The 14,314-nt window shown below is 51.2% G+C and overlaps 1 protein-coding gene across 1 annotated transcript in view; it reads right to left on the bottom strand.

Moving 5' to 3' along the window:
* The window catches only part of LOC144153794 (uncharacterized), a 161,940-nt gene that overhangs the window by 129,614 nt on the left and 18,012 nt on the right, over positions 1-14,314 (bottom strand). The window contains exon 2 of the mRNA XM_077685524.1: positions 363-522. Within this exon, the coding sequence (XP_077541650.1) occupies positions 363-423 (61 nt within the window). The 5' untranslated portion in view covers positions 424-522. The remainder of the gene's footprint in view (positions 1-362; positions 523-14,314) is intronic.

The raw sequence follows: 14,314 nt of genomic DNA, 5'->3' as shown, positions 1-14,314 counted from the left end.
TAGCACAACAGGCTGATAAGAACCCCCCCCCACCCCTCCTCCCAGCCCTTCCCCTACCCTGAGCACTGGGAGAGAGTACTGTCCAGCTCGCACCCTGACGACAAGCTTTGGCTGGTGCAGAGGCCAAATGGACTCTTCCCCAGGGCTGACTGCTCCACAGAGACATTTATTCCTCCTCCCCCTCTCACACCCCATTCAGTGCTTTTTTCTTTGCTTAATTTTTTCCCACATGCGGCTGTAGATGAAGCCGCTCTGTTGTTCACTAAAGTGCGAGGTGACGACCGAAGGCCGGACGTTGTGTACGCGCTGAGCCGAAGTAACCCGGCCCCAAGACGGAATTTAAGGGATAAAGGGCCACTCACCCATGTCCAGCGAGGCTCGGAATCCATGGGCCGGCTGTGCTGGCGCGTCGAACGGAGGCATAGACGGCCCTGGCCGGGGGGCCGCAGCCAATCACGGCTACTCCTCGCACACCGCCCGCTCCGAAGACCGCCGCTGGAGCTCCGTTTTGCCGTAGTTACCCTGCGGGAATACGAGAAAAGGAGTGAGTGTTCACTACACGCAGCGGACGAAGGCAGACTGCTTTCTGACTTTGAAACGAGAAGAGGCAACGTTTCGCTCCCTCCCGACCTGGTATACCAAAGCTTAAACACGCACATGAATACATATGTGCAGTGTCTGGGGCCACTGAATGCTGCTGATGCATGTACATCACGATCTCTACCTCTACGATGTTTAATCATATACGTGTACATTATCCTTCATTAACCGCTACATAGTCACGTTAAACGCGTCACATAACAGATCTCTTACATCATCGTTTCACAGTGGGTATTACGTGCTGAACTGCCAACGGACAAGGCAACTCAGCCGCTTCCGAATGCGCCTCAAGCGATGTTATTTTTAAAAAAATGTATTTATGTGCAGCTAAACTGAGTGCTGTATCTGTACGCTCCTATCCTCAAATACTGACCACCAAAATGTTTTTTTTTTTCTTGTGTACTTAGACCAAGACGAGCCGCTACACTCCTGCTCATTTCGGAACGCTGTCTCCCTTTGGCCACCTGTTGCTTCCGGCGCTCCATATTTCCATCTAAGATGGCGTATATTGCCATTGGAAAATGGCTTAGTGCTTTGTGTCTTTGTGCAATGCATTTGTGCTTAGAAAAGAACCCCACTTTAAGGTTATCAGTGTGAGCTTGGTCCTGTAGACTGGCTTTCTCACATTGTCTGTTCCACAGTGAAGCCTATTCATGAAAAAAAAAAAAAAAAAAGAGAGAACGGCAGTGTGCGCGAACGCGGTGGAGCGAGATTACCGACGACTATCGGACCGCCGTGGTCAAGTGTAATCGTGATGCCCGGCGGGACCGCGAATATTACGAGGAGAAAAACGCTACACGTCGGCGCCAGCTGAACGCTTCCCCGACACGAGGTCGTGGTTAGAGCAGGAGTTTGTGGCCACCCAATAATTCGCAAACTGCTGCGGTCATCCACCTTCAGAAAAGTGGCAATGGCCCCGAGTTTTTGTGAGAGCTGTTCTGCTTTAAAGGCTGCACTGCCGCATTTTGTGGCTTCAGGCCAGCTCCTGTCATTCTCTCTCTCTCTCTCTCTCTCTCTCTCTCTCTCTCTCTCTCTCTTGCCTTCTGCATTTTCCTTCTCGACTGACAAGGCCGCTATAATCATAATCGTTCGCCGTGTCGGCCACAACGCCGTTAGCAGGAGCACCGGACTTTTTCCCGAATTAGGTTGTTGGCCGCGAAGAGTTACGAAGAAAACAGGGAAGTGTCCTTACAATCCTCGGTTTACAAAAAAAAAAAAAATGAGAGGCAATCTGTCGCAGATATCATAAGCGCGAGGCAGGGATCTATTTTCGGAGTTCTGCTGATACACTTTGAGAGTGACGATTTTTGTGTGCTATTAAGACACCTTCCTTTTGTTTTAGATGCTGCTTTTGAGATACATTTGTTTGTTTTTATGCCCATTCGCTTAAAGTACTAATACAAGGCCTAAACCTTGCCACTCTACCATGCCTGGCCATCCTTTTTTACACGGCGCCATTTATCGAGGCCCGCGCGCCTGCACGCCGTTTGGTGCCGTCAACAAATAATTCTGTCGTGCACAAGTACACTGCCGAACGAAGGCCCCTTCCATAGGACTCCAACTGCCCCTGAACGGCCTTATCCAAATCCATTCTTTGCCCCTGAAGTTTCTTGTCAGCACTTCGCAGTTGTAAAAAGAAAACCAGAAGAAGTCGGAGTGTAGACGCGAGACGCTGTGCCGGAGCTCTCTGTCCAAAACGAATCCTTGTCCGACCGCGGAGAGCGAAGCAGACAGTGTCGAGGGGCCCTTGTGTTTTCACGGAGCGCCCATCTTGGCACGAAGAGCCGCCGCGGCGGGTGCCACGGATAAAAATGTCGGAGCTCGACGCAAAGACTCTGCGGGATGGAAGCATGACCCCTTGTGGCCCTTGTAGATCGCCTAACGAGCGGTGCGGTGCCTCCAGTGTGCCGCCTGCGGCGCACGTGCCGTCGCACCGACGCCCGGTGATGCATGCGGTCGCTTAATTCGGCCCAGCGAGCGGCCGATAGCATCGTGCGGCCACAGCCGGCACCGAAGGAGTACAACTCGAGGCGCGCTCGCCCGCGCCCTATCTCGTGCAGCGATTGGGCATACCTTCCCGTATGATCATGACGTAATTTCCCCTCTGCCAATCAGAGGCCAGAGTTTCAGCGACTGCGCCTTTGACGGCGACGGGACAGGCGTGCTTTCCTGCGCTCGCGCGGTGCTGCTAAGATGCGTGCCAGCAGCTGCATTCCGCTCGGACGGGACCGGAGCCGTAGCAGGTGCAGCGCCGTTGCTTCTCGCCAGATAGAGCTGGGAACGAAAGGCTTGCCGCGTCTGTAGGAAACGCGATGCTAACACCCTGATGCATGGCGCGCCACTGCGCACCTATAAAGTGGGCACGTATGGCGGGAGCTACGTTCCTGAACTAATGACAGCCGGACAGCGTTCGGGTGTCCGCGCCGCCTGAGGAGACTATCAGGACGTTGCTCCCCGCGGCGTCGTTGTTACTTAACTATATGTTCATTAAGCGGAGCTTGTTTTTGCTGCACCTCAAGACGCAGACGTTACAGTTGTACTCGGCGAAGTCGTCACAGGAAAACGTCCGATGCCAAGAATTTGGGTACTGACGCATCAAAAACTGCAACCATAGTGTCTTGCGCTGCTCATGGACCAAACTTTGATGCATGCAGAACCATGAGCACATACACCACAATTTACTCAGCTGAAGCATATGGCATCTTACTCATTGCACAACACATTCTTGAACACAAAATCTCAAAGTCCATCTTATATACAGATTCCTTGAGCGTTGTGCGCGCATTGGCATCATACAAGCCATGCAAAAACAGAATTGTCCAAATGGTTTTCAACACTATCATGTCTATATATGCCCAAAAACTTGTTCTGGTGTTGTGCTGGGTTCCAGGCCATGCTGTGATTGCTGGCAATGAGGTTGCGGATCAGGAGGCCGCAGTTGCCGCACTCAGGAACACAGTAGATATAACAATACTACCACACAGTGACCTTAAGCCACGAATTCGACAACACCTTCGTAGGAAATGGCAAGCACAGTGGAATGAACAGACAGATAACAAACTGCACGTAATAAAGCCACACTTGGGACGATACACAACTGACTCGCACAACAGACACATTAAAGTTACCTTAGCTAGGTTGCGGATAGGCCACATACATGTAACACACTCACACCTGCTCACTAGCTCTCCAAGACCTGTGTGTAGCAGGTGTGGGGAGGGCCTATCCGTAGTCCACATCCTAATAACATGCAAGGCACTCGACACAACAAGACACAGACACTTCAAGGAACTATACAGACAACACTTTCTGCTACACCCTTCCTTGTTTTTGAGTGACAATGCCATGGTTTCTGTGCAACGTGTTTTAAAATATTTGTCTGATGTTAACTTCTTAAACCTCATTTCCTATCATGCGTAATCAAATCTGGCCCTGTACACCAGCCATCACCATTATCTTTAATTGATCTTACTATGTCCGGTTTACACGTTTTATACCTACCTTCTGTGGTAATCACTTCTCTTCATTAAACAACTTCTTCTCTGACGCTCTTTGCCCTCGTTGGCCTTGCGCCATTAAACACCAACCATCATCATCATCAAGAATTTGGGTACGTCACAGAATTATGTGAACATTCTTCGTGGAGCGAGGTCGCAAGGGTTCAGGTGCGTTGGTTACGGTGTTTCGAAGGTACTTTTGTTCAAAAGGGTATGTGCCCCGAAATGGTAATTTAAATAATGGAATACCGAGGCCCACGATCTTTGGATGCAGTGGCTTGTGTATGTGTACTTCGACCCTAAGGACAACCCTTTACTTTTTAAACACTAGCGACCCATGAGTGACTCTCGGCGTATTTAATACGAGGTGGTGTCGCTGCAGAGCAATTGCCGGCACTGTTATGTAAGGTTAATAAGTCCGCCTCATCACACAACACATATTGCTCCTGATGCTACTACTACTGCGACTACTACTTCGGACAACCAGTGAAGCTGACGCACATACAAATAGGACGATCCAACCGAAAAGTGAGAGGTGAGAACTTTCGAGGGAAGGCCGCTTTTGCTGACATGCACTCTGATGTTGTGCGGGGAAGCCCCATATACAGTCGGGGACTACGAGCGTCAGCAACATGATCGCATTGTTTGCTGTCGATGGTGAACAGTCGTAGCGTTCTGTGGAACGGAACAAAGAAATGGAGTGCACACGAAAAGCGCTGACATATGCTCCGCGGCCCATGCGGTCCTCGGTCCTGGAAGCGTTTTTCTCCATACGGGTCGTCTCAAGATGCGACGGTGTCCTAGAAGGTTTCACGCTTCAATCAGGGCAGTCTTCTTGGCGTACAGCATTTGAAGTATCGCGCACTACTGGGTACACATAACACGCTACCAGAAACAAAACTTAACATTGCGCAGCTCGTTATAAATTTTTGCGAAGAGGTTTTGAGAAACATCTGCGCTTTGCGTGGCGGCACGAGCTCGCGGCTTTCCGTGTCGCTTCTACTTAGTACCCGTTACTAGACGTTACGTTTCCAGACCTACCTTCTGACGAGAATGCTTCCCAACGCGAACAATGAGGCTCTACACCCTTTAGCTGGGAGAAATGGAAGTAAATAGCGAAAGCCGGTTGCTGCACGTTTGCATTTACCTCGCGGTTGGGCGCCGGCAGGCTCCGCTGAAATCATTGTTTTGCTTTCGACGCGTACTCCTCCCTGTCTTTCTCGCGGTTTATATGGGGTGGCGACAACATCCACTTTCTAAATACAGGGTGCGCCCACGTAAGTGACACCTTGTCAAGAACTGTAACTTGCTTTTTACCAATAATTTTGAAGAGCTGCTAGACGACTATCCGGATGGGCTCGAAGGCGCGGGGAACTACTATACCTGGCGTAGTATGCTGCGCACAACTCAAAGTGAAAGTTATTTGCACAGGCTACTTGTAAACGTATGCAGCCAAAAGAAAATGGAAACTCGGAACTGCAGAGCGAAGTGGGTGAATACAATTATTTAGAAATACGCACAAGCAAAAAAAAAAAAAATCACGACTGCCGAATAACAACTTACGACTAAAAAAGAAACGAAGGCATTATTGTTTTATTCTGGATTCACATTTGCGAGCCCAAAAATGTGTTATAAATCAGGCTTTTTGTTAAGCCTAGGCCTAGGGCTTTTTGGGCTGGCCAGTTAGTTGCCTGCAAGCAACTTTTTCCCAAATCGTCCTTCGCACCGTTTTTGTAAGCTTTACGAAAAAATAAAGCCATTCATTCATTCATAGAAGTAAATAAAAAAAACGGTAGGCGTTTTGGTTTTAGGCACTGAGGACAAAACGACGTAGAACCGGGAGTCGTGGGCTGGATCACCGTAAGAGGGCAGGGAAAGTGTAAAGGCACCCTTAAAAGCGTAGCCCACAGTGGCAAAGAAAGGATAGAAGAGTGGCTGTTAAGTTTGTAAACATGTCGAGAAGCAAAGGTACCCAAAGATGACCAAAAAAAGGAGCAAAAGGGGCGAAGTTTCTACAGCAACGCTGTTCTTGATCGAGGCTTTCACGGGACCAAATACGGTACCGCGGTCGAAGTGATGTGGAGAGGGTATAGCCTAGCGAGGGGAGAGCAAGCAACGAGCTCGCATGCAACAAGTTAGAAGAATGCTCGTACGAGACGCTTATATAGGCAGATGTTTTTTAACTACTAAATCTGGTGGCAATGTTTGGTGACAAGTTGAATGGTACTTACCTGCTGAAAGGTTGGATCATTGCACACCGTCTTTACAATTACAATAATTTGTAATTGTTTGTAATAATTACAAATTATAAATTATTACAATTATTACAAATAATTTGTAATAATTGTAATCATAAGCACTTGTCAACATTGTTGAGCGAGAAGAAAGCATTAGGCATATTTGAGGCAAGACATCGATACACAAGTGATATTTGCATTGTTCTTTTAATTAGCAAACGTGCCTGCTTGATTATTGCGGTAGCTAATAAAAAGTACGCTGGGAAAAAAACAAAAAGCGCTGGCGGCGCCCTCTCGTAGCGGTGTTCCAAGTTCAAAAGTAACAAAAGGTTCTTGCAGCAGACGCGAGCAGTGGAACACGGAAAAATGATTCGGCGCGAACGGGAATGGATCTGCCATCTTTGAGAAGCTCTATGAAGCTTAGTTTTGCGGTTAGGGAAAGCCAGACAGCTTCGCTGTTAATCTCAGCGTTCGCGATGTTAAGCCAGTGAAGCCGGGCCATTCTTTTTTTCAATCAATCCTGCCAAATTATTGTAATTGCAGAGATCGTGTTAAGTGATCCAACCTTTCAGCAGCTAAGTGCCATTCTAAAGTATGGACACAGGACGTGCTGATGCTCTCAAGAATAATCCTTTCTTTCGCATTGGAAGAATACTTTACACTACACGAAGCTTTTTGGGTTTCAGCCAGTGCTCGGTCTTACCGTCACCACGCCCTAGGCAAGTAATCAAGTGGGATGAAGCCGGTCGTTGTCTCACCAAAGCAGGACACCAGGCGTATCGCGGAATAGTCACGTGCGAGTGCCTAACGAGGCAGAGTATAATTGGTTAAAATTCCGAGCACAGACATTGAAGCCACGGCAGTAAGGTGTCTTATTTTGCAGTACAGCCCGCGGAAACAGCTCCGCGTCAATTGTTAAACCTCAGTGTGAAAAAGTGCCTTCCGATAATCAACTATGCTTCTCCAAATATAAGTGCAAATGATTTCAATCACCGTTAGAGCAATTTTGTGTTGATGAATCTTTAGTGAGGTTCGAAATGCCAATAACGCCACATAATCAGACCAGACAGTTTCCGACAGTGAGGCGCTAAAAGGTTATCTAGAACATTACACGCTCACAATCTTTTCTGCTGTAATCCTGATGCAATAGTGATGCAGAAGGAATGATCCGTGCAGTCAATAAGGGCAACATGTGCCACGGAAGACAAGGGCCTCGCCAGAAGGCCAGCTCCAGAAGGACCGTCTCCGGCATAGCCCTCTAGGGGCATGTAAACGGGCCTCTTCGCACAAATAATTCCTAGGTCACTAGCCTGCGCTATCTAATCAAAGAGCGGGAACCTTCCAAGAAATGAAATGAGGCAGCATCGGCAAGGAGACTGCCGCAAGAACTTCTTTTTGATCTAGCTGTATTTAAAATGTAGTCCAAGTGAGGGGTGTCCTTGTCCAAAACTGTATTTCTTTGCGACCAAGGATGACGAGAATCCACCAACCCTAACGCTTTCAGGACAATTATATATAGACATAAGCGACGGCCCCGCGGAGCCAAGGAATTCCGTGCACATGCTACACACCCTCCGAATTCTCGCCTTCACCCTGTACAGACCACGTGCCCAGAAAGGAGCAGCTATAACTGTTCCGGGTGAGCCCTTCATCCTGGAATTGGCATAAATAGGATGACCACGACGACGAGGACGACGATGATGTTAATGATAATTACGACGATGATGATTATGATGGTAATGATAATGTCGAACATATCAAAGCCCATGTGGCGGTTTACGAGCTGCAGTGCATTCAAATTGAATATGGCCCGACAAGGTGGTACAAAAGGCACTAGCACACCGGTGGGCGCTTTTCGGTTAATAAGACCTACACGCGTAAACTGCAAGAGGAAAACTTTCGCGGAGCAACACACATGCGTGAGCACACGAAAGCATACACGGCGAGTCGATCTCTTCGCCAAGAGCTTCCTGTCACAAATCCCCTCCGAGGATTAAACCGCTGTCGGAGCCTGTACGGCAGGGCAGCAAGACCAGAGCACATGATGCGTGCTCTACGAGGATGGCTTCTTTGCCGTACCCGGAGTTTCATTCAATCTCGATGAGTGATTGGTCCCCTCACACCCCTCTCTCCGCCGCCGCTTGATCTTGGCCACTGATAACAGCGCATCCGTTTATCGTTTGTGCCCAGTGCAGCGACGTAGTTTGGAAGCCTTGTAATTGCGGGAGGCGTTGGCGGCCAAGGAAGGAAACCGACTGTCAACGAGATTAGGCACGGCCAACTGGCTCTGACCTCGGCTACACCCATGGCGGCCTCTTGGCCCCCGTGCGCGGCCCAAATCGCCGCGCTTACCCGAACGAGGAAAACCCTGCACGGATCAAGGCGTATCCCGTGTTACAGATGCGAGCGCAGATACACGCCTCCGATGATAGGTCAAAGACACGGCGTTTGTAAGAGGGCAGTCAGGAGAACCGTCGTGGATTAAAGCTTCATCCCTTTGGAGCACTTTCTACTTTTTCCGGCTATAGCAGCGTAGTCGGATGACATAAGCAGTGTCACATTGTCAGGCGTAAAGCGCACGTGTACAGCCGCACATGCAGGAGCGAAAAGGTGGGGGCCGACTTCCTCGATTTAGAAGTTACAATGCGGCGTCCACGCCGATGTTATAGCTAAGGTAAAGTTTGGTGACACTATCTCAGACATGTGCATCTGATCCACAGAAATATACTGCGCGGACACAGTAAATTGAAGATCACTACTAAAACATGGGCATACGTCCTTTGGACAATAAAGCTTGCTCTCTCTCTCCCTCCCTTCCTCAGACTGAAAGCTAATATGTGGACATTTCTGAAGCGGCTGCCTCGCCTCTAATGTCATTATATTTCACGCGCACCCTAAAATCAATCCTAAGTTGCGTCAAGTAACGTACTGGGAAATTGGTGGCAACGATTATCCTTGCACTTAACATATCTGTAAATCCTCACCTATCGCCGCGGAAACGGGTTTCACGTCATGGTGTTTCTTTGGAGAGGTATGTGCGTTGTATATGAGCTAATGTGCCAGCTAACACATCTGGCTTTGCGGCTAGAGGAGTGTCTTTAGACCACACAGATTGTTGTTTCTTCCAGGACATGACCATTCTTCCAGGACATGACGCCTTCAGAAACAGCCCTGCAGGCATGGTCACGTGAGTTAAAATCACCCTGCACACCTCCGCCTGTCTGCACGCATATAGTGCCTGTCAGGAGGGGCCCGTGATGACGACGCCGCCACGGTTGCTTGGTGGTCTCGCCTGTCTGTTAGGGAGGAATCACCGTGTCAGCGAATTGTGTTTAAGCTTTGCTTTCAAAACGGCAACCGTTTTCAAAGCGGCAATACGTTATAGAATTCGTGGAGCGAACATGGTTAATAAAAAACTAAAGCAGTTCCACCCAACGTTGCAGCTGTCAAGTGCCGGGCAGTGATTTGCCAAAGAGTCTGTGGCACCCTCTCTCGATTAGTTTCAGTATCAGCCTGGCGTTGATACCGAAAGTAGTCAAGCGAGGGCGCCGCTCTTTTGGAAGCCTCTGTTTGAGTGCGTGACGCCCCGTGACTGCGGTGGCTGGATGCCGTGACTCCGCACGATATACGACGATAAGCAGGGCCCCTAAAGCGCTCCGCACTCACTATTCCGCTTCGAGGGGAGACCGGAAGGCAAGCTACATGTACGGTTTTGGACGCCATAGCCACTAATGTTCCGGCAGCGACACTCTTTGCAGCGGCGGAGTTTGTCAGCGGAATCTTGCATTTGCCCATCGGTCCATGAACCGTTAAGATGGGAGGAGATTCCCACGCGCATTGCTGGCCAGCTCGTGAATTCATTCGTTGGCGGTGTGTCCTGCGGGACCACGTGGACAGCGCACAGCGTGCGGTGGAGGCGGCATACGTACTGCTGTACAGCGCATTACTGCTGCACAGGCCCCGTTCGGTCTCTTAGTTCTCGGTAAAACTGTTGACGCGCTGGCTACCAGGCAAATGCCGTCCTCGATGGCATGGGGTTTTAACTTTTTGCTTGGGGGGGGGGGGGGGGGGGGGGCATGGTCACTTGAAGGGCCCTGCAAGGTTCCAACCACCGCCAGGTACGCCGTCTACAAATAGGGCCGCGGCGAGGCCTCCATGCAGAGGTATGGTTTTGCGGCCTCCATGAAGTATGGTTTGGCGGACGATGTCTTATGCCTGTGGGAGCTTTTGGGAGCAGTGAACGTGTCGAGGGCTTTCGATACATGATACGGTCTCGGCGGAAAAATGGTCAGCGGGCTCAGTCCAAATCGTTATGTTACATTTTCTTGCTCCACCGTTGTCTTCAAAAGCGGAGAGGAAGAAAAAGGGTTCCTGGCATACTGGTAGCCGTCGACCTGCGGAAGGCGTTCGATACCGTAGCGCACGAGGCAGTAATCTCCGCACTCGAAGACACGAAGCCAGGAGCCCGCATCCTCAACATCGTCAGGTCATTCCTGGAGGGACGCACCTTTGAGATTCGGAGTGACATTAGGAACCCTAGGATTTACAGCAGCAGCATTGGCGTTCCCCAGGGGGCCATACTGTCGCCCACGCTATTTAACCTGGTGATGCGAGGGCTAGCTACACGCCTGCGGCGAATTCATGGTGTGCGCCTCACCATGTACGCCGACGATGTGACGCTGTGGACGGAGCCTGGTGACCCTCTCAGAACAACAGAAGACGCAGCCAACGCTATACAAGACGCCATCAATACTTTAGCCGACTACTTGAAGACTACGGGAATCGAAGTGTCTCCGGAAAAAACAAAATATGTTCTCCTGGGCGGCTCCATGGTTGAAAACGAAAAGGTCAAGCTCTGCCTCGCCGGCCAGACACTCGAGAGAGCTCCAGACCGGCACATCAAGATTCTTGGCATCCCGATACATGAAAGCGGAGGTGCGGCAACGTGGCTACGGCAGCTAGAGCCTAAGTGGAAACAGCTTCTGCATCTTGTAAGACGCATAGCCCACAAATCCGGAGGAGCCAGCACACGCACAGCTCGTACCCTCACAATGGCAATACTAACGTCCAAAGCTTGCTACGGAGCTGTGTGTTTTGACCTGACAAAATCGCAATACGACAAGCTGGAAATACTACACCGGGAGTGTCTTCGGGTGATAACGGGCCTGCCCCGCCATGCCGGTATCGAGGAGCTGCACCGCTACTCTCGCATCTCGCCGCTCAGAGACATCATCGCAGAACGCAAGGCAGGACACGATCGCCGCCGTCTCTACACGCCAGCGGGCCAGTCGCTCCTAGAGCTGGACGGGGAACAGCTGGGTGAACAGATAGAAGTGCTCCGCGCGATCGCTCCCTGGGACGACGTCCAGGTTCGTGTCACGAAGCCAGTCACGCGCCGACGCACGAAAGGGGATCACACGGCCCAACGAACCGCCCTTGCTGAGAGGGCTGACTTCCAGGACAACGCCATCTTCACGGACGCCGCCTGGGACCCAGACACCTTCCGGGGAGCGGTCGCTGCCGTCCGAGGACAGCAGCGGGATGCGCAGGCGTTTCAATACTGCCAAGAGCAACCTGGGAGGTCACTTGAACTGCAGGCCATCCTTTATGCACTAGAGAAGTTGACTGAATGTGCAAGGACCAGCCCACTTTCTGTGCGAGGACAAACCTTCACGATTTTTACCGACTCTTTGGACGACCTCAAAAATCTGACGAAGACACCTAGAGCCGGCACTTTGGCGCACAACGTGAAAGTCGCTTGCGCAACCCTTCACGAGCTCTACGGCGTGATGGTGCGGGTGGACTGGGTCCCGGGGCATGCGGGCAGCATCGGAAACGGCGCCGCCCATGACGCGGCGAGCGAGCTGTTACGTTTCCGCTCGTCCCCCCTTGACACAGTCCCTCGGGCTCCGCTGCTCTTTGACCCGGACGAGGAACGCGAGCGGATGAAGGTGCAAGCCAAACGAGAACTGAGGGCGAAGGTGCCGCACAATCCCCACCCACTTCCCAAAGGGCTTCCGCGCGGTGCGGAAGTGCTAATATACAAGGCTAGAACAGGTGCTGCCCTTACGGAAGATGTTCTGGCCAAGTGGCGAGCACACGCTGCATCCAAAAGAGCTCGTGGCGGTGACCCACAAGTGGACATGACCGATCAGAACGAGGAGGGCGACCAGGCAGCCACTGCGACGTGCTGCACGTGCAGTACCGGTGCCTCTCCAACGTTAAGGCACCTACTGTGGGACTGCCCCGGCCTTTCACCGCTGAGGAACAGGCACAAGGGCGCCGGCGTTACATCATTGGAAGAATGGACAACCCCGCCCCCTCACTTGGACGCCGCGAGCACGATCCTTTCTTTGTGGGAGTTCGTGCGAGCGGCAGACCTGACCGGACGACTCTGACGGCCGCCCCACTCCCTTTCCCTTCTCCCCTCTTCCCCAACTAGGCTACCAAGCCCCCCGGATCGTTAATAAAGTTTCATTCATTCATGTTATCGGCGTAGGATGTGACGAGTACGCCGTTGAGCGCAGGCACTGCACGAATCAGCTTGGACAAAGCAAGGCTGACAATAGTTGTGGGAAGGATCGTCCTTTGCGGCAAGATGCAATTCGTGAAATAGATATTGACATGGTAGTCGGAACGAATCTACGATTTTCCACAGTCGTTTCACCAAATAAGCTTCTCTGAGCGCCTCAAACACCACTGCATACGGTGTCGAAAGTTTTCGCGAAGTCAATGGCCATCACAATGTGTTGTCGCAGGTTTCGGTTTCGGCTTGATCGCAGAAGCTTTTTGAGGAAGAAAATCTGGTCGTTGGTGCAGAACAAAGTTTGCACCCTGGCTGGCCCAGGCGGAAGTATAGTTGTTTTCTCCGTACGACTGGTGGCTTTGTAGCGTGACAGCCATGCGCTCAACCAATGTGACGAAAGTGGACAATGAGTATACAAAGGTTAACACTAAAATAGAGTGGTGTCAAAGCTTTGGGATACGTACCACAAAAATGTGCTTGGGCTTCAAGAACCATGCCGCTGATCCATATGTTTTTAAGCGCTAGAGACTGGCAGATTCCATCTCGTGACCGAGGGCACTTCGCTTTGTCTGGGGTACCACAAACGTGCTCTTGTTCGAGGTCAGCCGTTAGCTCAGCCGCAGCGAGTGGCGTCTCGGTCGGCTCGCTCGCGTCCACTGGCCCCAAGGTTTAGGTGGCAGGTGGCGGGTGGGAGGTCAGTTGCGGCGAGAAAATACTCGCTGCCTCACGAAGGTTGCACGAGATGCTCGTGAGGCCTCACGAGATGCTGCAGCCCCAGAAGCACCGTTCGCACCATACCATTTCGCCCGGTAGGGGCTCGGAGGCACTGAGTATAGTTTTCAAGCCCCGTTCTGGCAGAAACTTGCAGGGCTCCTCCAAAGGCTTTTGAGACAGGAGCTTCGCCTGTTCTCCAGTGGAGGCCGTCTGTTGGCGGATTGCTAAGTCCTCATAAGTGCCGCAGGACGCTGCTGAAGCGACGACTCGCGCAGTACGGAGGGCCTTGGGGTCGCCCTCAACAAGCAAAATGCATCAAGGGTACAGTGCCCACAGCTATATATCGCATCCACTCGAAGTCTGCGCAAAAACTTAAGGGCGCATATGCGGCGATGCCCTACGACATTTCCCTGGCCAAGACCAGGCCGCATCGCTAAGAGTTGAACAAAATTGTGAAGATCTCATAAGCTCGCTGGCCTGCAAAATCCGGGTCCTTACCCTTGCCTTTGGTCTCGCGCTGCACGACCACCAACGGCTTGGGGTGCGGAGCCCGAAGACGTTGACTTAAATATTCACTTGTTAATTTGGCACACAGACCATGGTAGTTCTACTGCAGCACCAATGGGTTTTCCGCCATTATGGGATAAACAACTTAACTCGTCTGATAATGGGAAACAGCGCAAAAACAAAACTTGGACAAGAAAGACAACGGGACGAAGCGCTTCCCGTTGTCTTCGTCC

The sequence above is a fragment of the Haemaphysalis longicornis genome, unplaced genomic scaffold (assembly GCF_048455015.1).
Source record: "Haemaphysalis longicornis isolate Haplotype H1 unplaced genomic scaffold, Haemaphysalis longicornis Haplotype H1 scaffold_9, whole genome shotgun sequence".
Taxonomy (NCBI): Eukaryota; Metazoa; Arthropoda; class Arachnida; order Ixodida; family Ixodidae; genus Haemaphysalis; species Haemaphysalis longicornis.
Note: the sequence above shows the minus strand (reverse complement) of the source record. Positions and strands in the feature narration are given on the sequence as shown.